A 27,800-nucleotide genomic window follows, 5' to 3' on the forward strand; every position below is an offset into this window, starting at 1 on the left:
TATTCCTAAAAAAACGCCAAAGGTAGGAAAATATGACAAAATGAGGGCTGACTACCAAGAAAAAGTATACGTAAACCCTCCCCTTTGAAAATCCTGGGCACGCCACTGAGCATATCCTTCTAAATCCTGGCCTGGTATTGTTTGTCACACAAAAAAGGAAATCCCTCTAGTCCTACAAGTAAACAAACAGCAAATGTTAAATCATTATATATGAATTGAATACATATAATACAGAAAACACACGAAGGATAAACACACCATGAATCCATTCATCGTAAGTTTCAGTAACATTTTACATTACGTTCTCTAGATGAACAACAAAAAAGTTAATACTTGTGTGAAACAAGTTAATCGTTAAATAATAACAACTTTTTAAATTAATGTCCTCACATTTGATTATTTGAAAGTGAATAAAAATTCTTCAAGTTTCTTAAACGGCCATTTTCTTCAACGTTGTGCGAAAGATTTTGTAGCTCCGAAAAGAAGAGCGAGAAATCATTACAAGATTTACATCCTGTTGTCCTTGTGTTGTGATGGGAATGTAAATATTTTTATGTTATGTGTCATAATTTGACTGTTTTTTCCTTAATGTGCATAAACACGAGTATTTATGCAATTTAAAGGCAACTACATATGTTGCTTCCATCCAAATGTCAATTTTATAGCATATTATTCTTTAAAATCAAGTTGTTGTGTGGAGCAGTGATTTATTTGATGGTATTATGATTTTTGTTTTGGAAAGGACACATGGCTCAAGTGAAAAATACAGCCATGCATACGATGCCTGAAAATTATTACGAGTGGTGTCGACTTTGCTTATCACCTGAAGGTGCAAAATTAGCTATATTCGAAGAGGAAGGAAGAAGGCATAACCTGTCTTTTAAAATCAGAACATGCGTATCATTACTGGTAAGTGATTGTTATCGCTGTCAAATCCCAACTTAAAGCAAACAATTAATTTACAGTGAACAATATATATTGTTAAATGTTGGCAATGATTTGTGTTTTAAAGTGATTGACACGTAGAATATTTTCGATTTTACGTATGATACTTCCATATTTTTGTAATGATTTAATTCGGCGTAATAATTTTTAGAGCTTACTAAAGTAAAACGAGAATATGTACCTTCCTAGAGAAAGGTAAAATTTACAGAACGAAAGCAAAAGCATGAAAATTGAAAGTTAAAAATAAATAGTTTGTAAATGTAACCTCCTGTGTGTTCATAATAAATCTGTCCACCCTGGATATTTTTGGTACTTTTTATTTTTGTAGGGAACTAGTATTCTTAACACGTTTTATGGTATTTTGTTGTTCAGAATGTACCTGCATTATTAACTTGACCATAGAAAACAATGTACCACACATTCTGTAACAGAGTAATATGTAGCATACTGCTGAAAGTGAGGGAGGTATAGTGTCCCCCAGTTAGCAAATTTTTGCAAAGCATCACCTCCTCCCCAGCTGTCTCATTGTCAATGTGTTAGACCATAGGAGTATCCCCTAGCTAAGAATTTCGTTAACAGTTCGTTATATCGGAGACACATTAAAATCGGATATTTTGTGTTTCTCATGGTTCGTACTTACGAATTGTGTATTGCGGAACATAGTTCAAGGTGCCATTATGCTTTTTACACGAAAACAAACACAATTTTTCGCATGAGAGAGTAGTTTTTGTTATTTCTTTTTTCGCTTCCCTAATACACAATATGGCGGGCACACATTGGCTATTATTGTCGGTATGCAGTGTTTCCTACCTTCGGTAAATGTTTGTTATATTGGAGACACATTTCTTCATTTTTACAGAAGAAACTACTTACGGAAATGAGTTTCTGTAGCATTTTGAAAGTTCGTGGAGGTATTTTCTCACCGTAGAATGCTGCACAACAAGAAATAAGCACTTTTGATATAATAAACTTGCATTTTGTGCAAAGCAACAACATTATGCCGTTGTTTCCATTATGTATCTGCAGATGGCGCAAGTGTCGAAAGTAACGCGGTCTCGCCAGTGTTTCCAAACGTGCCTTTTTTTTTACGAGATTTTTTTTTAATTATGCTTACCTAACCTAACCTAACCTAACCTTGCCGGAAATGGTCTGTGGGGCTATCGTGAATTGTTTTTGGGGCTACCCATCAATGGTTCGTGGGGCTATCATGAATGATTTTTGGGGCAATTCGTCAATGGTTTGTAATGACATAATGAACACAAAAGTAGGTATTTTTTGGTTAAGAAGGTTGAAACACTGCATACCCACTCCAAATCGACAAAACACAAGCATGACGGGCGATGATCCACAGCTGTGCACGGTATATTGTATGTTCCGCAACGGAACAAAGGAACCAAAAGAATTACTCGTAATGTGAAAAATCGATGTTGTTTTCATGTAAAAAGCATAATGGCACCTTCACCTATGTTCCGCAATACATAATTGGTAAGTACAAACCATCCGAAACACAAAATATCCGATTTTAATGTGTCTCCGATATAACAGACATTTACCCCAGAATTTCCACTTCAAGAGCTGATATAGGAAAAAAAAATCGTTCTTATATACCATTATGCTCCAGCTCAGTAGACCCTTCTCCCCCTTTTGAAATTGCTAACCTACAGAGCAATTGTATATGACCTGCAAGTGGAACCCTCGAATACGATACAAAATGTTGAAATTGAACAAAAATTGAATATTCAGGCTTTACTTTGTGTTCAGTAACAAACAATAAACCAGGTGACATTATACTGATTAGTATCTATGGAGCATATTACAGTTACATAAATGCAACTCAAACTTGTTTTTGCATTTCTCTATTAATCCCAACAATGATAAATGATGATGTGATGCATGGCTGTCCATTAGCCAGAAAATGGGTGAGAATGCCATAGTATTTCTGCTGCTACTCCTTGTGTGTACAATAATACTTCTTTTTAAATTGATAACGCACTTCAAACACCTAAAATTTGCAACTGTGATAACTTTGGCAACCTAGCACAAAGACTAATTATTTGTAGAATTTTGGAAATCATTGTCACACGAAATTTGAACCTTCCTTAAAGTAATGAGCAGTAAATATCGTAGAAGCGTAGGAATGAATGTAGAAGTAAATCGGAACCTTAGTAGAATGCATTTAGTGACTTGATGTTAATGCTAAGAAAACCAAACCTAACCTGCCTAACCTAACCACGAAAGCATATATTGAACAAAACCTTAAGTAATCACTAAAACTCCGCAGTATGTGTTAACAGACGTACATCGAAATCGAACCATGTAAAAATTGCATTCGTAGCATGATGAAATCGCAATAAAACAAAAGGAACTTGGGCCCGAAAGGGCCACATATTTATACCTTCCTGTAAATTGTAACATGATACAATCACATTCTGCAAACTTTCTAATGCCAGGGTGGTTACTCACTGGTAATTCTTTGAATTCTGGAAATCATGCATGTACTATTGGCTCTGGGAATTATGAATCTCCATAGAAATGAAAAATTGCTACTTTTAATAATCCAAATCCCAATGAATTTATACATATTTATAAATGCTTTGAGGTAAGTTTTTCTCAGTTTAGCTTTTATTTTCATCGAGGAAGGAAGGGAAAGCTGTGTGGAAAATAAAACAGAATTCAGTCCATTTACTTTGTTAGTGTCCTTTGCAGAACAATATACCTGACAGATGGAAGATTATTGCAACATAAGATATCTTGAAGTTGATTAGGTAAATGTTAGTTTTTCATTTTTATACAATTAACAGTTTTTTCAAGATTAGTAACAGTTGGGCTGAAAAGTTCGTAGGCTAACATAGTAAAAAATATTTTTTTGACAAAATTCGATTTTATTATTCAATATAGTTGCCTTTGAGGGCGATACAACGATTATAGCGGTCATACAATTTTTCGATGCCATTTTTATCGTACGATTTCTCTTTAGCCTCAAAATAGGCCTCAGTTTCGGCGATTACCTCTTCATCAGTGCTAAATTTCTTTCCAGCGAGCATTCTTTTAAGGTCTGCAAACAGGAAAAAGTCACTGGGGGCCAGATCTGGAGAATATGGTGGATGGGGAAGCAATTCGTAGTCTAATTCATATAATTTTGCCATCGTTTTCATTGATTTGTGACACGGTGCATTGTCTTGATGAAACAGCACTTTTTTCTTCTTCAAATGGGGCCGTTTTTTCGTGATTTCATCCTTTAAACGCTCCAACAACGCTATGTAATAATCGCTGTTGATGGTCTGGCCCTTTTTGAGGTAATCGATGAATATAATACCATGCGCATCCCAGAATACTGATGCCATAACCTTGCCAGCCAACTGTTGCGTCTTTCCACGCTTTGGATTCGGTTCATCACGTGCAGTCCACTCGGCTGACTGTCGATTGGACTCTGGAGTGTAGTTATGGAGCCATGTTTCATCCATTGTAATATATCGACGGAAAAATTCGTGTTTATTACGGTTGAATATCGCTAAACATTGCTCCGAATCATCAAAACGTTGTTGCTTTTGATCGATTGTGAGCACGCGCGGCACCCATTTTGCACACAACTTTCGCATGTTCAAATATTCATGCACAATATGTCCAACACGTTCCTTTGATATTTTTAAAGTTTCAGCTATCTCGATCAACTTCACTTTACGATCATTTAAAATTATTTTGTGGACTTTTTTGATGTTTTCGTCGGTAACAGCCTCTTTGGGGCGTCCACTGCGTGCATCGTCTTCGATGCTCATTTCGCCTCGTTTAAATTTAGCAAACCACTTCTCAATGGTTGATTTTCCTGGTGCAGAGCCCGAATAATGTTTATCAAGCCAAGCCTTGGCTTCAACAGTATTTTTTTTCGCCAAAAAGCAATGCTTTATTAACACACAAAATTCTTTTTTATCCTTTTTTTCACAATAACAAAAGCTGCTTCACTCACAATGCTATATCTCACGAACTAATTATCCGGCAGCTGTGAAATTTATACACGTATCTTTTGAAGGTTAGTACTAAGTAAAAATCACATGGATTTAATTCTAGTAACGCCATCTATGAGTCAGCCAGCCTATGAACTTTTCAGCCCAACTGTTATATATCGCAACATTTGTGACTTGTGTTCTGAATATGCGAAATGTCAAATTTAAACTCCACACTTTAAATTAAATATTTTAAATATAGGCATATATATATTCCATTTAATTGAATTAGAATTTTTGGATAGAATAGGAATCACATAGATATTTTAAATATATTTGTGTGAGTGGTGCGAGGCAGTAATACGTAAGGTTCCATGGAGAAAACATCTGCTTGTACCCTGGGATTTTTGGAAAATTCACCTTCAAAACCAGGAAGTATACTTGAATATTATCAGGGTCCTAGAGGGGCCTCCCTGAATGCTTTTCCAATCCTTAACACTATTTCTTGTAAATTCACGTATTCATTGCATATGCTGCAAATAGAAAAAAATACATTCAAGAAAACATAAAATAATAATAATAATGTAGCCTACCTACAAATGGTTGGTAGAGGGATATTATTTCCATAACATCTTTGGCAGTTATGCATTTGAAGCTTCGGAACAGTCACAACTTTCAAAGCAGCCAATTAACCAAGCAAGCCGCTGACATCATCTCAACCCAGAACCTATCTCTAAGCCCCTTTACATGCCCACTAGGCTCACTAGATAGACTCGCGCAGTCTGCTGGAGATGTTCCAAAAGTAATTCGACTCTATGAAGTTCTTCTTATCCAACATTTTGGAACCATTTCCTATTCCTTCAGAAATTAAAACATGAAGAAGTCGATAAAATGTTTTTATTTCAAGACAAATAAACAGGAATAGTTTTGTAGCAATGTTTCACCTTTTTTTAATGAAGCTTTCGTAGCTTTCTTTCTCCCATCTTTTGTCCTCTTTTTCTTATCCTATTCTCTTGTGATCATCTCAATTTTCTGCACAACTGCCAAGTCACCTAACACCACATCACCTTGTCTTCTTCTGCTAGAAATATTTAGTTATTAGGCAGTTGAAAATCTTACATATTCCTCACATTGTATAGCTTATATTTGAAAATTCTATAATTGTATCTGTTACATGCCTTTGTATTACTTCAATCTATTTATTTCTTGCATGCCCTATTTATATTGAAATAAAAATATTTGAACAAACATAACAACTATACTCACGGCCATGAAAATAGGCAGCTGGGCAGAATTGCATTGTTGTCACATGTGGGAAAAGCAAAGTTCGAGCGTCAGCCAGACATATCTCTGGGCCACTTTTGTGTCAAACCTGAACTTTCATCAAATGCTGTCAGTTTGTATCACATGGATTACAAAGAGCAACTCTACAACGAGATCTTTCACTCTCTTAAACCTCAAAACACATGGGGTCGTGCTCCAACATGGCAACAGCACGAACTTATTCCAGTGCCATGCATTTAGTGCACAGAAAAGGGAAACATTCTTAAGAGAAACGGGACAAAACATGTTATCATTTCATCATATTTCTTTGAACCTTTTCTTTTAATTTTTTAATTCCTGGGATCCACTGATGAGCGGATTGGAAACTGTTCCAAAATGGTGGGTGAGGACAATTTACGGACATTTTTTTATGTAGGGTGGAGGCACTAGTTATGGCCATCTTAAGGAAAATGTACAATAGTATACAACTTTTAACATGATAGCTAAAAACTTTACTGATGGCTTACAAAAATTATGAGCACTGGTACAGAGTCTGCACATGATGACTAAGCATTAACAATAACTCTCAATAACAGTGCTTTCAGCGTAAAGCTTTGTTTGCAGTATCTTTCCTGCGATTCTGGAAGAATTCGTATAAGCGGATTTTTACATCCGCTGAAGATCGGAGGTGGCATTTGCTTGAAAAAAGCTCTTTCCAGCTTCTTTCATACTCGGGCCCTTTTTATGAAATAATTAGACTATCGGACTATGGTGCCCGGGGTCCCGGATTCAAGTCATGCCTTCAGCATGATACGACACACCTGCCTGGGGCAAAAAATTAGCTTCACGCAGGGAAGTTAATTTTTTGTAACACGAGCCCGACCATACCAGTCAATTCTAGAAGACAATTTATTTACACCAACCCAAAGGAAAAATAAATTTTACACAACCAAAAGTCATGCACTTAAATATCTATACATGCTGGATTGTAAACAACATTGATAGCACGCATACTACGTGGGGTCAGCTGATGCTGATTCGCCATTTCTCATGTTGTCACTGTAGCAGTGTTTATCACTATACACACAGAGCACATGCAAACACTGTAGCACACGTAAGAGAGAAAATATGTATCTTTGCTTCCTGGGCAAGGTCAGTTCCATTGCATATAGGTCAGGAAACGCGGAGTATGTTTATATACTTTCAACTGTTTAAATAAGTTATTAAAAAAAAAACTTGAGAAGCAGCACTCAAGAAAAAATATTGGCATGCAATATATACAGCAGGATCAACCTGAAGGGTTCACAAGTACAAACATCCAAATTGCGATATGATGTGTGTATATATATACATGGGGCGCTCCGCCCCCAAACAATTGTCTGTTTATTCAATATACATAACGTTAAGAAAGAATGTTAATAATATCCGAAAGTTGGTTAAAAAAAGTTTAGAAGTCTTTCGGTGGGTCAGAAAAAAAAAACTGCTCCCTGAAGATACCCGTGGTAATTTGAAGTTTATATACGAAGCACTGGCTTAAATATATAATGAAGCCAGCAGGAACACAAAAAAAAGACACTAGTTAGCATTCTTTATGCAGCGGAAGGATAGTCTAGTAGCCCTTGCTGTGGTAAGCGTTCGATGGCTAGCTAAAGACCGTCTCACAGACTCAACGGTGATACGTCGAAATATTCTCCCGAGCTATTTAAATGAAATTTGAACTTCGGCCGTTGAGCTATTTATGTTTCAATATCTCGCACACTTTACAAACACCATCTTTCTTTATATTTTATTAGTTTTTACTCCTGCAGTGTGGACTAATGAAACTTTTAATACCAATGTGTATTTCTTTACAGGTTTCCGAGGGGGATCCTCTTCCCAAGTTACTCTGCTACCACTGTTTTTTCAAGATCGACTCTTTTTATAAATTCAAGGAGAACTGTGCAAAGTCTGAGGAAGTTCTAAGGAGTTATGTGAGGCATCCTACGCCACCCACAGGGCACTTACATGTATGTTTATTATATTGCGAACAAGGTAGTTTGGTTTAAATAAATCACTTTAAAGAAATAATTTATAGAATAATGTACATAACGATTTGTAAATATCATAATCACTTTTGGTGTAAGTGCATTAATCTCATAACCATTGAATGATGTTTATTACGCTCTAAGAAAGAAAACAAAATATATTTACTGATGGGGTGAAGCTCATACGAAAGGAAATGTGATATGTAAACTGTAAAGACACTTAAATTTCTCTCGATACAAAATTCAATATAAGACGTAAGCGAGGTACTAAAGATTAGGGATGTGCCGATATGAAATTTTGGCCAATACCGATAAAGTACCGATATAAAATTTACCGATACCAATAACCGATTTTCAACCTATCCGATATAAAATTAGAAATGGTCCTTGAAGAACCTGAAAGGTTCATTGACCTGCTTAATAAATGTGTGTTTCGTGGTGACTGCAGTGGAAAAGAAGTTGAATATTTAGACATTTACTTTTTAGAAAGTAGGGTATGGAGATTATCCATAAAAATTACAACAAAATGGCATTATTTTGCACTAAATTATCAGATATTTATCGATATATCGGATCGGTAAAATTACCAATTATACAGTATGCCTATATCGGCAGATACCGATAGAGTACCGATTAATCAGTCCCATCCCTACTAAAGATATATCCACGAAACGTACTTGTAAATGTTCTATTAATTTCAGTGGTCTCTGCCACCATCCACGTGGGAACTATAGATTATCAACCGCGTTGTTTATTCCCCTCAACATTCGCGGGTTTGATACCCGGAGGAGGCACATAGTGGTTCGGATCCCACTTTAAACTGTAGGTCCAGTGTCTATTAGCCTTACTATGCATAAAGTGGACTTAAAATACGAACTCAATAAATGAAAATAATCACATATTTATGGTGAAGAAAAGATCATTTCGAGATCAAAAGTGGTATATAAGATTGCATTTCGGTGTTAAAATGGTCACTAAGACCATAAATTTGATTTTAGAAACTGTGCTTATTACAGAAAATAAACATTTCTCTTCTAATAGCACATTTTAACTAGTTTTTTGGAGTATTAAGTTTGTTTCTGTGTAAAGGAGTCCATTTTGTGCTTCTCAGCAGAATTAATTAATTGTACATGATTTGCATAACTAACAGGATAATTCAAACTTCAGAAAGTGTCGTGTCTGTAAATTAACTCTAACTTTCATGTTTAAAAGTTTATTTTGTAGATCATTTTGCATCATTTCATGACAAGCATGTCGGAAAAATGCACCTCACACTTTTCAAAAACGAAAAAATCAACATTACAGTGTTTTGTTTTCATCGAAAATGAAAAATATATGCCCCTATTCATAACAAATGTAAAATTGATGCTTTTGATATTTCAGACTACTTCCATCCTGAGTCAAGCTCTTTGTGGAGGAACTGATTTAAGGAAAAAATTCATCCGTGATGAACGTGAAAGTGTCGAGCCTGTGCCAATAAAGCAGGAACCCCCGGACGATGATGCTGCAGTAGAAACAAAAGACTTGGAGAACCATTTTGATGCAGCTGATCAAAGTGATCAGATTAGCATAAAGGATGAACCTTTGCAGACTTCGGATCAAGAGGACGAAGTTCCTCCCAGTGCCGAACCGGAGATGATCGTTCCAGATTTGGGTGGAACGGACGTGAGGAGATTGTCCGACAGGTTCCGGAAACGCAAGTTGAAAATCCCGGATGTGTCGTACAAGTCGAGTTTGTTAGTGTCCGATAAGAAGAGAAGCTATTTTGTGCAACAGGACAAAAGTGACGAGAGAAGTGTTTCTCCTAGTGTCGAGGAATCACCTTTAATTATAGCAGAGAGTGCTGATGACGAGGACGGAGAGTTGGATAGGGTGGAAACTAATGACAACCACATTTCCGATGACAATGACAATGAGAGTGTTACTAATCACGCTTTATCAGCATCTCCGGCTACAGTTGTAAATAGTACAGAAGAGAATAGTAAAACGGAGTTTGACGACAATGCGAATAATGCCAGTGAAATTCAGAACGCGAATGAGGATACGGTGGGGGATAACTCGGTTGATTCCGAGGAAAAGCCAATTAACTTAAAGACACACAGGAGAATGTCTAATGACAACGGGGATGCGGAAGTGGGTAGTGAACAGAAAGGAAGTGCAGTGTCAGACTCGGACAGTGAGGTGACTGATGAGAGCCATAGAAACAGTGCGTCACTTTTGCTAAGAACTCTAGTGCTTCATGAACGGAAGAGGCAGGCCGAGTTGACTTCCGAGTTGCAGAGTGAAAATCACAAGAAAGCGAGGTAAGTTTGTAATGTGAAACTGATCAGTGACCTCAAGAAGGGTCATTCCATATTAAATCATCAACCTTACATTTTTTGATTCATTTGAAATTTGGCATACTGGAAGCACCACCTAAGGTAAGTTGTAGATCCATATCTTTTGTATTTCCGAAATTACAGTGTTGCAAACTATCTGGTTTTGACCATTTTTTCCATTTTGTTAACTTTAAATTGCAATATTTCGACAATCAGGGCACCTACGAGAGTGATTAGGGTGGCGTTGGAAAGGTCTTGAAGGGCTCTTTCACACATGAGATATTGCATGCCTATGGCAGAGTAAAAAACAATTGAAGGTGGTGTAAAGAAAACTTTGGTAGACATTTTCTCAAAAATGGATCTTTTAATTTCTTTTCAAAAAATTATATATGCCAATCATACACTATTACACAATAACTGTACAAAATATGAAAATGAGATGCCAATGGGATCAGGAGTTATGTTAGATTTACGGTAGGCTAGTGTAGGGTAAAGTAGGTTTTTTTTACATGCACCTGATAGTTCAATAGTTCATCACAGAAAAATTGTCATTGGATTATGCAATACAAAAAATCGTGATACATACCGATATGTGCCTTAGTTTAGCAGTAATCTAGGTAAATATTTATTAATGTAGGTACCATGAATATATATTATGTCATACAGTCACAATCCGTTTTCCTCACTTTGTGCTAAATAAGGGACCAACAGTGCAGACAAAATTTGTAAAAAGTACATTTTTAAGAGCAATTTAGTTTTTTTAATATTATTTATGTATTTTTTAAAAAAAAATTAAAAAATGTCTTTTGTGGCATGTAAATTCAATAGATTCCTATGAATATATGGCGACACTACATTTTTGCTGTTGCATAATACATATACATTTTTTCATGTATAACAGTGGCGTGGTGTGACTTTTTAAAAAGTGTTACCGGCTATCAGTACGAAATTTATGCATGCTAGACGTTATTACAACCCCCTTCCCCTTCGGTAAATAAAACATTTCTTCGAGCTAGATATTTCTTCATTTCGTTCTTGTTTTGCAATCAGCACAGTGATTTAGCCACAAACACTCCTAGAAAGAACTACCACTCATGAGACAGTTAACACGAAAATCCAATGAATAGTGGTAGACTCTTGTCAATTCTTCATCTGGCTCTGTTTCTTTGCAATGAGCTGTGAAGGGGAAGAAGAAGAACCACACTTTTCTCGAGTCAGTCTGACGTTTTTGTGGTGAGCACTGAGCAGACGACAGAACTCCGCTCCTTCGTGGAAGGGAAACCCAGCTGTACGCACTACTGTTGCCAACTTAGTATTTTGGAGCAAGGTTTGTCCAAATCACACCAAGGAACTATATTTTCGTCTATTACCTAACTGGTCTCAGTTGTAGTTCAATCCAGCCTTGGCTCTGCAGTCTACCTCTAGTTGCTTCACAGTAATTGTATTCCTATTTTAGGCGGGATTTAGCTCTTTTCTGCCAATCCGATGTGACAACACTGGCTGCTCTGGTGGGTCTGAACGGCAACAGGGCCCCTTAACAGGTGTATGAATAACCCCATAAAGTCCTTCCATGCTCTTTCCGTGCATTGGCACCCTCTTCTCCCTTGTTGCCTCTTCAGGGTAGCGGAACGGCCTCCCTCTTCGCTTCTGTCGGCTGCAGAAAAAATGTCCTAGGCAATATCTACTCGATGGCAACGGTGTTCATTAACGTATTTAACAATGTTGTCATTTTATTGAAACAACTTTTTAATTCTTTACATTTTGCTGTTACCTGCGGTAACACCGGCTACATGCACGCCACGCCTCTGATGTATAAACTATGTGACACTTTTCAATTTGGCATGATTGTAGGTATATAGTAATGCTACATTTTAGAATTTTTCTATTCACTTTAGATTAATCTGTGGGTCACACGGAATGGAATTTCTTGAGTAAATTACCCTTTCTTCTTTTAATTGTGCCTGTATCTAGATGGAATGTCTGCATTGTACCTCCTATGATAGCTCTAGCATAGTTTTCAATCCATGTATTTAAAAGAAAGCATTTCCATTCATTTTAAAAGCTCAAACTTTCAATATTCTTAAGAAAAAAATCTTAAAAAATAAAAACAACTTGTGAACTTCCACTACTCCAAACAACTGTGCAATGTGCTTCCATCAAGAAATCGAACTTGGTATCCCTTGATTACAAGATGACATCTTGACCACCACACCATCAAGGGAGCCTGAAATCACAGCGGATAGGGATCCAATCAATTTCCATGTTACCAGCCATTTTGGGTAAATAGAAAGTTGAAATTTTTGGAGAGCATGAATATTGCCAGGTCATACCTTAATATGTATTGTTTCTTTTAGTTGAAATATTCCATATTTATGAGATTTATTTTTCAATATTATTTATGTATAAATGTTACTTACAGCACATGATATAACAGTGCATTTGCAGTTGAATACATAGAACATTTGAAGAAGACTGTCAAATATGAAGAATTTGTGGTTTCAAGGTTTTCAATCTAAGCAAATTTTAAACATTGCATAGAGACTTTTACAGTAAAGAAAAAAAATAGGGTAGCACTATGTAGTCAAGGAAGGTGTCATATCCCTTTGTATAACAAACCTGCTCTCATGTTGGTAGTTCAGAGTGGTTACTCACCGGGAATTCCAGGAGTAACCACAGAATAGAATTTCTCTCCATAGTTGTGAAAAATTACAACTTTTATTAATTCAAATCACATTGAATGTACATACACATTTATAAATGCCCTGAGGCAAATTTTTCACAGTTTAACGGAATTCTCTCAATCCGTTTACTTTCTCGGTATCCTTTGCAGAACGTTCTATCTGACAGACAGAAGATTATTGCAAGATAAGATATTTTGAAGTTGATTCGGTAAATATGAGTTTGAAATTCTCTTACAATTAACAATTTTTCGTATATCCCTTAACATTTGTGACTTGTGTTTGTGGATGTATTTCGAGTCTGAGTATGTGAAATGTCATATGTAAACTCCGCACCTTAATTTAAATATTTTAAATATATATACCGTTTACTTGAATTGAATTAGAATTTTTGGATACATTGGAATCACACAGACCCTTTATGTTGTTAATATATTTGTGTGTGGGTGGTGAGATGCAGTAATGTGTAAGGTTGAAGAAGAGAAAATATCTGATTGTACCCTTGAATTTTTGTAAAGTTTGCCTTGAAAACTGGGAATTATACTTGAATTGTATTATGGTTCTAGAGTAACCACCTTGTAGTTGATTTTGCACATGCACTGACAAAATTCATAAATATAAACTTCTGATGAAATTTACATGTGCAATTGTATTATGTCATGATATTATTTGTAGTAATTATACACCGAATTTAACTAGAGCTGGGAATAATGGATATGGAAGTGTGAAATTATCTAATATCTGTTTTGAAAGCAATATACCATATGGAAACTTGAATTACCAGGTAATCGCAGTATAATGATTGAATCACCCCTAGCAACTAATATCCATTTCCTTCTAGTTTATTATTACTATTATTATTATTAAATGTACAAGGTAAGAAGCCAACGAGTTAAAAATTCATTGGTGTTAATTGTTACGGCTTTGCAGGTTTCACAGTGATGTTGAAGTGGTTGAAGTAATTGATGAGAACACCAGTGAGTCGTCAACACCTTCACAGCCTCAGATTTCAATAAAATCCCAGGAAGCACCAGCGAAGGCTGAGAAGGGAGACAGAGAAGCTTCAATACACCCTCAGGAGGAAAAATCTCTGGTACGTTATTGACATTAACTTGCACATGTAATTTTATTTTAATTAGGATTTATACGTTAATCACCCACTGCAAAATGATTCCCATTTGATGGTGAAGCATTCTATGAGGATAGCCAGGAACTAGCCAGGTATAGTTGTCTATTTATGGATGATGTTAATTATAAATTCATTAAACAATGTTTATTACAGAAAATCTGAAAGTGAAGGTTTTAGGATAATTACCTCAAATTTCCATCACTGCCCAGCAGGGTTGACAAAATTATGTTTTTGTAAAAGAAACGAATTGAATATTTTCATGTTTTAAAAATGTTTGAATGGTCTTTGAATAAAAAAATTAAAAAAATTGGAACATATTAAATGTTTAAAGTGGGTCAAGGAGACTTATTTTCTAATAAAAGTGGTGCAAGGAATCTTTAGTTATAGGCTGTTCAAGAAGGTTCAACTATTTCACAGTTGCCGTGCCCAACTCTAACCCTGTAGTAGCTACACTGTTTTCTGAAATGTCACATTTTATTGTGATTGACATTAACAACAATGTACATTAAGTACTGAACAAAACTGTTTCATCCATATACTATTCAATTTTAGATATGTTTTAAACGCTTGCTAAGAAAAAACATAAGCATGTGTTTTAAACATCTAAAACATAGTGTTTTAAATATACCAACTCTGCTTTCCCTGTACTCGATCTTCGCAAGCAGTGAGACACCTTTGCAAGGGATCATCTGGTTCCATAACTTTCTGTGCAATTTGCAATGGGAGTTCTTGCCGGCCCCTGTGGTGGAGTGGTTAGCACAACATGCTACGACGGTAGGGGTCCTGGGTTCGAATCCCAGCCTGGGCATGGATGTTTGTGAGTGTCCATTCGTCAATTTCATCATGTCACATTCATCTCCATCTTCGCAAATTAGCCAAAAGTTGCACAAAAAACGAAGTAAAATAAAGCAAATCAAAAGACCACCGGGAGTTCTTATTTTCTAGGGACAGGCATGTGTACTGGAAGGCCAGTTTTACAGTGTTGTCTACTATGGTTAATTGTCTTCCTGCAATTTATTTCTGTAGATTGTGAAATATTGTAAAACAGTGTTAAGTTGTCCTTAACCATCATAACATTTTATTGAGCAAAAGGTGTTACTTCAGCATGACTGATATTTGTAAACTTTCTTGTAATTCTTGTAAACATTGGAAAACTTTCTGAAACCCGATAATGTGCCACGTTGTTCTCTTACAATAAAAGCCCACTATAATTAGATTCGAGGACCAAGTCGTCACTAGTAATCCATTGCTATTATTTTTTTTCTAGTACCAGTACTATTGGAATCCATCATACTTGTGGAGCAACGAACCAGGATCACCTAGTGTTCCATCACCTCAGAAAAAATGCCATACGGTAATAGAGTTATTGTATTTTAATACCATCATTTGTGTGAGTGTTGGTGACGAGAGTATACAAGGGCTGATTGCCTACTATTTTTTAACCATTGCAGATTTAAAATTTAATGGTAAATGCTAAATTAATAGTACAAACGTATTTGAATTATTTTTTTACACAAATATGTAATACCATATTTACTCATGTATAATGCTCACTCTTTTTCCAAAATTTTTTCCTCCCAAAACTGTGGTGCATATTATGCACAGAATAATTCACACAGCTAACATTAAAACCACACATGTTTTCACTCACTGTATATAACACACATACAGGGTGAGTCACCTAAAATTACCACCAGAAATATTTTGTAAACAACAATAAATATTGAAAAACTGCTTTCGAAGATATACAACACAAACTTAGTGTTTTTTAAATGGAAACCCCATTTTATTTTCAGCTCATTTGAAAGAATGGCATTTGTTTACGAAATATTTCTGGTGGTAATTTTAGGTGGCTCACCCTGTATATTAACAGTCACAAATACAAATTACCAGGTTGGATTTCTTTAGTAATAATATTAAAAAAAAACACACTATAAAAGTGAAATGGCCATTTCCCATTATTTTTCACTTTGTTACGGAATGTTTCGCAACACTGCTTCATTCTAGCAGAATTCAAGCATGCACCTCCCATCACATGGGATGTGTATCAGCGTTGGGATGTTTATCAGGCAAGAATTAATAGGAAATAACTTCTTGAGTGCTGCAAATCCATAACACAATTTTGATCTCACTTTCTTCTACTGCAGAATAAACAAGGTGGTTACAGATGTGGTGGGAGAAAGATAATGTTGGCGTGGGTTGATGACTCGTGTACACAAGACGATATTCCCCTCTTGATCCACATAGAACAGGTGACTCATTGAATAGGAATGAAGCCATTCACTCTTGATCAGCATAGCAACAGGTTTACGACCTACAACTAAGAAAGCCATTTCTTGAACCTGAATTGCGCTGCACATTAAATAATGTATAACAAGATATAATTTTTTGTCACCTTTTCCCATCAAAAACGAGGTAGCGCATTATACACACACGTGCATTTACATTGGCAAATATAGTAATTCTGTGTCTGTTGCAAACAATTACCTTTACTTGCATGTTGGTTTTTGGTGACTCACTGTGAGCATTTACAGAAAACTGTTGATTGACATTCAGTAAATTTTATAACAGTTCAAGTATAATAGAGTATGGGGCCATTTTGGTCTATATTTGTTTTTTTGATTGCAGGCTAGTTCACTAGATGTCACTTGTACATATACACATGTGGAGTTATTGTATATTTGTATTAGAAGAAAATACTCTGGTTTATCTTAATTCCATACTATTGATTGATTTGGTATTTTAAGTCCACTTTATGCACAGTAAGGCTAATTGGGACTGGACCTAATGTTTGAAGTGGGATCCGAACCACTATGTGCCTCCACCGGGAATCGAACCCCTTTGCTGGTCACTCAGATTCCGAGGCACAAATTTCGCACCCTTCTCATTCCCAAATCTTCCGTTAAAATTCGCTGAACCGAGCTCCAAGATAGTCCAGATAACTTCCCCAGCTCTTCAATGGTCTGTTCTCGGTCTTCGAGCACACGTTCACGAATTTTATCGACATTTTCGTCCGTTCTGGAAGTTGATGGACATCCAGAATGGGTTTTTTTATCAATCGACATGTCACCTTTCTTGAAGCAAGAAAACCACTCGTACACTTGACTTTTCCCCATAGCGCTGTCCTTGTAAGTTGTGGTCAACATCACAACCATTTCTGTGTCATTTTTCCCGAGCAGGAAACAAAATTTCACAGCCTCACGCTGTTCTCTTACATCTGCCATCACAAAAAATGAGGTGCAAGCGAAACTGTTTTTACGAAAAAAAATCACCTTGACCAGAGACAACCTTCCCCGGTAAAGCCACTGGGTGCACTGAACTCACAATGAATTGCTTGATGCTTGCCTGGCGGGGAAAATTCGTACTACGGAAGCTCCGCCCAGTGCAGCGTTATTTCGTTTTTTTTTGTACCCTCTCGTATATGAATGGGTTGAAAAGTTCAACAAGTGTCACATGCATGAAAGAGCTGGATGCCCACACCAGTACTCAAACACTTTTTCGACAATTTTTAAACTTGTTCAAAATTAACATTTTTCGTCATTTGTAGACTCCACTGCAGCCATGCATTGTTTCTGTACTATGCTATAAATGCTTGATGGATATTGGCTACTAATACACCCTCACTCTATGTGAAAATTACTACTGAACACTGCCTTCATTTGGTATGAAACAGAAAACAGAACATCATTGTTAACGTAATGATACAACTGACTGATCAACTTTAAACCTGTGCAGAAGTGAATATCAGAAACTACATGCAAAGAAATGACAATGCTTCTAATTGTTTATTTATTGATTTCTTGTTTCAAGTCCAGTTTATGCACAGTGAGGCTAATCTGGACTGGACCTACAGTTTAAAGAGGGATCCCAACCACTATGTTCCTCTACCGGATATCGAACCCAGGACTCCAATACTGCTAATGAACACAAATATAACTGCACTGCAGATAAGTATTGACTCACCCTCATATGTTTTTTGTAGCAAACTGAAAAAATCTCTAGCATTGCAGATAAATCACCTTTACAACTGCATTGAAATATTGGCCGGGGGTCCATTAATAACCAGCATGCATGATACGAAACACTGAAAAGCCCATGTTTGTTTGTTTGGAACATAACATTTATCGTGTCTTGTTCTCACACTAATTTCTCTTGTAGGTTAAAAGACAGTTCAGTTGTTCGAATTGTGGCACAAATACCACTTCGTTGTGGCGTCGGAACCACGTAGGCGAGCCAGTGTGTAATGCATGCGGACTCTACTACAAACTGCACGGAAGATCAAGGCCTATTACTTTACGGAAGGATGTTATCTGTACACGGACAAGGAAACCAAAAGAAAAATCAGGTATGTTTAACTAAATTAATAGTAGAAATCATCTCTTAGCCATAAAATGTGCTTGTGAAACTGAAACATCACATGTCTTTCTTGCAATTCTCACTTGAAAATGAACTGTTATTTTATTGATCCAATATAAAATTTTAATTGGTTATGAATGGTTTATGTGTGGGTAATATAAGACATGGTAGTACAATAAATACACATAAGCGAATTGCTAATCTTATCCACAAGACTTACCTGGCAACCTATGCTGGTAAAGTACGGATTAATCTGTTCTATCCATTATACATATATTTATAACATACACTATGTAGGCAAAAGTCAACGGATACCCACTGGTGTTGGTTCCGAAGGCACCAGTCATGTTATTAATAGGATGTTGAATCTTCCTTTGCTGTTATTACAGTGTTTATCCTTTGGAGTAGACTCTCAATTAAATTTTGGTAAACTGCTTCCAGAATTTCTTTCCATCTTCCTGTAGCATGGTGAATAGTTGACGTGTGTTTGTTGGTGGACTGGATCTGGCATTCAACCGATGTTCCAGCTCATCCCAAAGAAGTTGGATTGGGTTAAGTTGGTACTTCGAGCAGGTCGGTTATGCATTTTCATCTGATTTTCTTCAAACTATGATGCAATGGACCTTGCTGGGTGTGCAGGGGCATTATCGTGTTGATACAGAAAAGGGCCTTTTCAGTCCAAACCAGGAACAACAGCCCCGGACTATTATCCTGCTGCCGCCTAATTTCATTATTGACACTGGCAACTGCAGTTCGCCAGGCATCCGCCAGGTTCACGCATGTCCATCCGACTGACAGATCATTTACCGTGACTCATCACTCCAATACCTTCTTCCACTCCTCTATAGTCCAATTACTTTGTTGTTTGCCCCACTCCAAATGACATCATGCATTGGTGTGTTTGATCAGTTGCTTCCTAGCAGCAGTACAGGCATGAAAGCCAAGTTCTGTCACTGTCCTCTGAGTTGCAATGGAAATCTTCTGCAGTCGTTGATAAGGCTTGTTACACAACATGCTTCAGATTTCACCGGTACCAATCGGTTAGTATCTTGACCCGGAGCGATGATGGGGGTCAGTGCTTCCATGATGTTTCCACTGTGGTAACAATGGACTTCGGCGTATTTAATAACTGAAAAATCTCTGATGAAATGCCCAAATGTATGGGTCCTGGTGATGCCCTGTTCGAAAGCACACGACTCTCTCTGTTTACTCATTGTGACACCAAAGGCACCTAGAGTATTCTTGCATTTGTGCCTTCACATATATAGCATTAGTCACGTACGTTAATGTCATACTAGGCAAGTTCGCTTGAAGCACAGGGGTGTCCAGTGACTTTTGGCTGTATAGTGTAATAAGATAGTTAATGTACTCTTAATACGCACCTAACACCAGAACCAATACCTGATTTGTGTTCATTACAAAAAAAGCAAAGCCAGACATTATTGCTTGGATTATAGATACAGCACATCTTCACTAATTTGTAAGTTGTATGTATTGGCTAGTATCGGTGATTTAAGTTTCAACTGATAAGTTTCCTATGCTGATACCTTGACACAATATAAAAGCACAAAAACTGAACACATTTTGTTTTCAAAAGCAATGTGTGCTATTTTGTTTTGTCATAATAAAAGTCCACTGTAGTGCATTTCAGTATTAAAATTGTGAATTAAATCTCAGATTTGATTTAAAAACTACAATTAGTACACAAGATGAAAAGGTTCATTTCCAATAGCAAGTTCCTACCTTTTCCTATGTGAAATTTAAGGAAGTAAAACTTCAAAATTCTTTAGCTTCATTAAGTACAGCGTGTTTCAAAAAGAATATACGTATTACAAAGTATTATTTTGTCCAAACTATCGATCGCTGCGCCCCGGCTCGACTATTAGAGAAACGAATACATAGTCTAGTTTATATAATATCCGCTAGATGTCAGTTATGTTCTGTTTTGCTTGGTAACCGTCAGTTGTTTGAAATGGCTACTCCGCAGCAGAAATCATTTTGTGTTCTCGAGTTTGCGAAGTGCAATTCCGTGATTACAGTGCAAAGACGTTTCAGGTTGAGGTACCAAATTGATCCTCCGAATGGGTGGAACATTCGCAGATGGTATCGACAGTTTGTAGATGCAGGATGTGTATGTAAAGGAAAGAGTCCTGGCCGCCCTCGTGTTCCTGAAGAAAATGTTGCACGAATTCAAACCGCTTTCCAACGTAGCCCTTCAAAATCAACTCGTCGTGCCAGTCGGGAGTTACAACTTCCTACAACAACAATTTGGCGTATTTTGAGACGTCGGCTGGTTATGAAGCCGTACAAGGTACAGCTGTTACAAGCTCTGCGTCCTGATGACAAACGCAAACGTGTGGCATTTTGTAACGAGATTCTTGATGCTATTGACAATGACAACACTTTCGCACAACGCATCGTGTTTAGTGATGAAGCTGCGTTTCATGTCAGTGGTCAGGTAAACAAACATAATGTTCGCATTTGGTGCCTACAGAACCCACATGCATTCATTGAACATGTACGAGATTCGCCCAAAGTGAATGTGTTTTGCACGATATCCCGATCATCTGTTTACGGCCCATTCTTCTTTGATGGAAACACGGTTAATGGTCAGCAGTATCTCTCTATGTTACAAAACTGGTTGTTTCCAAGGCTGCACGAAGACAACTTCATTTTTCAAAGAGACGGGGCACCCCCTCACTGGAGTCGCCAAGTGCGTGATTATCTGAATGAAACTCTACCGAACCGTTGGATTGGTCGTCAAGGAGCTGGCGACTTAGCATGTATCAGCTGGGCTCCACGGTCACCGGATTTGACACCCTGTGACTTCTTCCTGTGGGGTTAAATTAAAGACAATGTTTATGTACCACCACTCCCACAGAACTTGGAAGAGTTGAAGAACCGGATCCGTACTGCCGTAACATCAGTGACGAAGGACATGCTTGCCCGAGTATGGGAGGAATTTGAGTATCGATGTAATATTGTTCGTGTCACTGCTGGAGGACATATTGAACATCTGTAAACTTAACTTGAGAGGTTCGTAAGTATGTGTGTCAAGTTTCATCTTCGTATGTCTTAAAGTTTAATAAATATATGCATGCGAAATACGTATATTCTTTTTGAAACACGCTGTACTTTGCAGAATCATCATCATTAGAGGCATGCAAATTTCATTTTTGACAAAAACACGAAATATGAAATAACATGGTGTAGAGTGCATTTTTCTACCCAGTTTTGTCACGAAATAATGCGAAATGAACTGCAAAACGCGAAATAGACTCTTAAACACGAAATTTACCGTTTATATACCGACGGGACACTTTCTGAAGTCTGAAGTATCCTGTGAGTTATGCAATTCACGGAAAATTGATTAATTCTGCTGTAAATATTTGAGAAGCTTTACCCAGGAATAAATTTAATACTCTGGTAACTACATAAATGTGCTATTAGAAGGGGTAAGTTTATTTTGTGTAATAAGTGCAGTTTTTAAATCAAATTTAGGATTATATTCACAATTTAAAAATCAAAATGTCATTTTATATAGCACTTTTGATGTGATTATTCACCACTATAACACCGAAATTTTATTTACCGCTTTTGAACCTGAAATCAACTTTGTTTTTGTGCCGAAATTTTGCTTCTTTATTTACCAAAAATATGTGCCTCTAATCATCATCATCATCATCATCATCCTTTGCTGTTTCCTGCCTCTGGCTGGGTCGACAGAAATTAAGTCTCTCCATTTTTTTCTGGTCTTCCACCATTCCTCTCTTTCCACAGTGTTTCAATCGTGACCTTTTTTCCTAACACTCTGCTATCTGCTCTTAAACACTGCTATCTGCTCTTTCCACCGACATCTTGGTCTCCCCTTGGCCTTATTCCCACTCCTTGTGCATTGTAAGCTCTTACTGGTAGTCTTTCTGCATCCATCCTCTTCATGTGTCCGAACCATCTCATCCTGTCCTGAAGCTTCACCACACCAACTGTCTGTCGGATCTCCTCAATCCTTATTCTATCCCTTCTAGCCTTCCCCAATATACTCCTTAAGAATTTCATCTCCAGTGCCTGCATCTTTCTTTTGTCTCTCTCTGTCATTGTCCAAGTCTCTGCTCCGTACGTAATTATTGGCACATAGTATGTGTTATATATTACCTTCTTGCATTTCATAGGTATCTCCCTGTTCTATATTAATCTTCGAATGCTTTTGATATAGTCCACCACCCATTTGTTCTCTTCTGTTTACCTCCTCATCTATTCTTCCACTTCTCTCAATTATGCTTCCTAGATATTTGAAACTCTCCACTACCCTCAACTGTTCCTTGTCATTCTTTATTCTTGGTTCATTTCTGGCTCTGTTTCTTGGTGTTATTACGACCTCGCTCTTTTCTGCACTGAATTTCATTTCTGCTCTGATTTCCTCATTCCAACTATCAAGCTGTCTCTGTACTTCTTCTTCCCTGTTTCCCCATATTACTAAGTCATCAGCGAACAACAGGGCCTTCATCTCTTCCTCTCCTATCTTCTTCTCCACCTCTTCGTTGTTGCAGAATATCTATGGTTAAAATACATGTTGAATAGAGACATCCAAATAGCTCTTTAATGCTGAGAGAAAGCTTGCTAAGAGGGGAAAAAAATCCTGCCGAGTACTCCATCATCCACCCTTGGATCTTGCTCCATCAGATTTGTATCTCTTCGAGTAAGGCTTGAAGACGATGAAAACATTGTTGAAGCTGTCAAGAGATGGCTATGCAGTGAGATTGGACCTGGTACAGGGATGGCATACATGATGCCCGTGGTCTATAATAGCGCAAGGCCATAGAACTGAATGGAGAATTTGTAGAAAAATAACATGCAGCTGAGACATGTATGTACCTTTGCTGATGTGAATTTCACTCATGTAGAATAAGAAAGTAAAGTAAAGTTCAGTAAAGTTCCCTGTGCATATAGCACTGTGCCATGAAGGCACATTTAAGGAATGTGGGCCCCACACATTCTCGATCTCAGTCATTTTGGAGATGATGTGATCAACACCACACTTTAGCCACCTTTACCCCTCAGGGTTGTCCCCAGGTACCCATTGATTTGAGGCTAGGTGAGCCCTAGAGCCACTTTATGCAGGGACAAGGCCAGGAAAATTCCAACCTTAGATCACCCACGCGAGGTATTGAACATGTGTCTTCTGCATGGCAGTCAGATGTCCTACTGACAAAACCATGGTATATGTAGAATGAATAGTTCTTAATAAAAATGTGAGGTATTCCTTTTTGAACAACCCTTGTATGATGCTGGAAAACATAAAGTCTGGGAATGTAAAATCAGGCTTCCACTACATATCAATATCCAATTGTGACTTTTGACCCACCCTATAGAATATGTAATCAGACATTTTGTGTTTCCATTCGATACCATTGACACACGGATTGATACAGATCACCGTTCACTTTCTTTTGGTAGATCATCAACATCCTTTGCCCTTTCCTGGCTCTGGCTGGGTCGGCATAGAAGTCAAGCCTCTCCATTTTTTCCTGGTCTTCCACCACTCCTCTACTTCCACGGTGCCGGACCCTTTGGCTGAGTGGTTAGCACATCGCGCTGCGATGCCAAGGCTCCCAGGTTCGAATCCCGCTCGGGCTTGGTTGTTTGTGAATGTCCATTCATCAATTTCAACACTCATCCCCATCTTTGCAAATTTGCCAAAAGGCACAAAATGCAAAGTAAAATAAACTAAACCAATCAATCAATCTACTTCCATGGTGTTCCAATCTTGTCTTCTTTCCCTAACACTCTCCGCTATCTGCTCTTTCCACCGACATCTTGGTCTCCCCATTGACCTTACTCCCACTCCTTGTGCATTGTAAGCTCTTACTGGCAGTCTTTCTGCATCCATCCTCCTCATGTGTCTAAACCACCTCATCTGTGCCTGATCTATCCGGCTCTGAAGCTTCAACACACCCACTGTTTGTCGATCTCCTCATTCCTTATTCTATCCTTCTAGTCTTCTCCACTGCATGCATCTTTCTTTTGTCTCTCTTTGTCATTGTCCAAGTCTGTGCTCCATAGGTAATTATTGGCACATAGTAACAGTTGGGCTGAAAAGTTCGTAGGCTAACATAGTAAAAAATATTTTTTTTGACAAAATTCGATTTTATTATTCAATATAGTTGCCTTCGAGGGCGATACAACGATTATAGCGGTCATACAATTTTTCGATGCCATTTTTATAGTATGATTTCTCTTTAGCCTCAAAATAGGCCACAGTTTCGGCGATTACCTCTTCACCAGTGCTAAATTTCTTTCCAGCGAGCATTCTTTTAAGGTCTGCAAACAGGAAAAAGTCATTGGGGGCCAGATCTGGAGAATATGGTGGATGGGGAAGCAATTCGTAGTCTAATTCATATAATTTTGCCATCGTTTTCATTGATTTGTGACACGGTGCTTTTGATCGATTGTGAACACGCGCGGCATCCATTTTGCACACAGCTTTCGCATGTTCAAATATTCATGCACAATATGTCCAACACGTTCCTTTGATATTTGTAAAGTCTCAGCTATCTCGATCAACTTCACTTTACGATCATTTAAAATTATTTTGTGGACTTTTTTGATGTTTTCGTTGGTAACAGCCTCTTTGGGGCGTCCACTGCGTGCATCATCTTCGATGCTCATTTCACCTCGTTTAAATTTAGCAAACCACTTCTCAACGGTTGATTTTCCTGGTGCAGAGTCCGAATAATGTTTATCAAGCCAAGCCTTGGCTTCAACAGTATTTTTTTTCGCCAAAAAGCAATGCTTTATTAACACACGAAATTCTTTTTTATCCATTTTTTCACAATAACAAAAGCTGCTTCACTCACAATGCTATATCTCACGAACTAATTATCCGGCAGCTGTGAAATTTATACACGTATCTTTGGAAGGTTAGTACTAAGTAAAAATCACATGGATTTAATTCTAGTAACGCCATCTATGAGTCAGCCTACGAACTTTTCAGCCCAACTGTTATGTGTTATATATTACATTCTTGCATTTGATAGGTACATCCCTGTACTATATTAATCTTCGAACACTTTTGGTAGATAAAGAACACTATTCGTCATCCCATCAGTCGTCATCTGCATCATCGCCTCAGCCACATCCTGCCACACAGAAGCTGCAGGCTCTTGCATCGAAGACAGCAGACGTAACAATCTCTCTCGTCGTGGCGGAAGACAATGCCTCCAGGCCGTCGAGTGAAAACAGCAACTGTAAAGAGGAATCAAACAGTGCAGACAGTTCGTGATGTAATACAGTATTGAAGCTAATTCTAATTACTTTTTTTATTAGCAATCAGTATTTGTGACTTGACAGCTTGGAAGTGTTCTCATCTGGTATTTGCCATACGAGACAAGTGCACGGAGACAGCTTTCAATAAGCATCAGAGCCAATTGAAAAGGGGTATGCAAGTAAGTACTCTGTCAAAGGTTAGTTTGGCGTTAGCATTTGCGTTAAGTACTTAAGGAACAGTCCAGAACAAACAATTAGATGTTTATCATGCATTCATATTAATTTACACTATCATCAAATATTGTACATGGGCATCTTTTTTTCTTTCCCTTCCATTGCAATCCATTCTACAGTTTCTAAGTTATTATATCGGTTGTCTAGAGCCTGATTTTATATTGAAATGATTGTGTGTATTTTTACTACATTTAAGGCATTTTAAAAATCAGAAATTGTTGCCTTCGCATTTGTTGTGGTTTTTGTTGAGTTTATGTCTTTGAAGAAATTACAGTTGTGAACTTCTATAATGGCCATATTGTATAGATTGCGTCTAATTTCATTGTAGAGAACTTCTAAATATTTGCAAGTTATTGCATAATGGTTCCGTATTTGATTCAATTTCTATCAACATTTTGATCTTACGCATTTGAAATATTTTTCAAATGCAATTTAAAGAAAAAGAATAAAAAATATTATGGTCCCCACACATTCACAATCTGAGCCATGTGTGCAGTAATGTGATCAGCATCATGCTCTGGCTGCTTTTACCCCCCAGGGTTATCCCAAGGTACTTATTTATTTAGAGGTTGGGTGAACCCCAGAGTTGCTTCTTGCAGAGACATTTCTGGGAAATATCGACCTGAAACCATTCACCTCAGGAATCGAACCCAGTTCTCCCAAATGGCACTCAGATGCCTTACCAATTGGACCACTATCACTCTTCAAGTAAAAAATTTAATCTGTAAATGAAAACATAACAGAGAGAATAAAAAAATATATTTCGTATCCATTTTAACAATTTCTTACCAATTTCCAAATTCTAAAGTAGTGGTCAGAATGCATTTAAGAAAAAATTAAGTGCGATTGATTTTAGCTTTCATTCTTAAATCACATCTGCAGCAATACAAACTTTTTTATTGTTTTTTTTTAAAAAATATATATTAAAAGAGACTGGGTTCTTAGTATTAACTATTTTTCAATTGTAATCTCTGTTTTCCTTCACAATTTTTTAACGAACATTGCATCCTTCTCTGTATATGATGTATCTAATAGAAAATGTTTGTATGATTGAAATGTTGAACTGAATTGGATCAGCTAATAAGATAATATCTTTATATCCGTTCATATATACACCTTGCTGCTCTTTAAAAATTGTTTTAAAAAAATCGGCACTGCCTTGAATGATAGACAGAAGAAAATTAGGAAATTTAAAACATGAGTAGAATCACTAATTTGTGCCATTTTAACCAATTAGTAATAGTTTTATGTTAACATAATTGTTTTGCATCAGTACAGAGAAAACTTAAATTAAGAAAAAAATACTTTTATTCCTAGGATTTCTTAATCCTTATTTTTCAATATATATATTATTAAATATCTTGTGTAAGATATTTTAACAGCTAAACATTTATCTTCTAATAATTTCTGTTCATTTTAGAAAAAGAAACTGCATTCTTTTACTATTTTACTATTGTGTAATGTATTTCATGCACTATGATATAATTTTTCAATTCATTATTGTAACATTTATATCATGCAGAAATGTTTTCACCTTTTGTTGTATCTTAAATTATTTGCTATAATTTTAATGTGCAGATATCACAGTATTATATGAAATTATTGTATTAAAATAAGTATTAATTCTACAATTGCATTTGTTAGACCTA

The 27,800-nt window shown here is 37.0% G+C and overlaps 1 protein-coding gene across 1 annotated transcript; it reads left to right on the top strand.

Annotated features, from left to right (window-relative positions):
• Nucleotides 1–528: 528 nt before the first annotated feature.
• LOC146005034 (uncharacterized) lies at nt 529–27,578 on the top strand. The gene is made up of 7 exons (XM_083144173.1): nt 529–909; nt 8,003–8,155; nt 9,557–10,476; nt 14,100–14,262; nt 15,566–15,652; nt 18,457–18,643; nt 25,731–27,578. Exons 1-7 carry the CDS (start codon nt 748–750, stop codon nt 25,931–25,933), a joined length of 1,875 nt encoding a protein of 624 aa, XP_083000299.1. The 5' UTR covers nt 529–747; the 3' UTR covers nt 25,934–27,578.
• The last annotated feature ends 222 nt before the right edge of the window (nt 27,579–27,800 follow it).

The sequence above is a fragment of the Lepisma saccharinum genome, chromosome 22, assembly GCF_977018435.1.
Source record: "Lepisma saccharinum chromosome 22, izLepSacc3.1, whole genome shotgun sequence".
In the NCBI taxonomy this organism is placed as follows: domain Eukaryota; kingdom Metazoa; phylum Arthropoda; class Insecta; order Zygentoma; family Lepismatidae; genus Lepisma; species Lepisma saccharinum.

Excerpts from the sequence above, each read along its gene's own strand:
- LOC146005034 (XM_083144173.1), top strand. The coding sequence starts at position 748 with ATGGCTCAAGTGAAAAATACAGCCATGCATACGATGCCTGAAAATTAT. Across the intron at positions 15,653-18,456 it reads CTCAGAAAAAATGCCATACG|GTTAAAAGACAGTTCAGTTG; the intron begins GTAATAGAGTTA and ends TTTCTCTTGTAG. Across the intron at positions 18,644-25,730 it reads GAAACCAAAAGAAAAATCAG|ATAAAGAACACTATTCGTCA; the intron begins GTATGTTTAACT and ends CACTTTTGGTAG.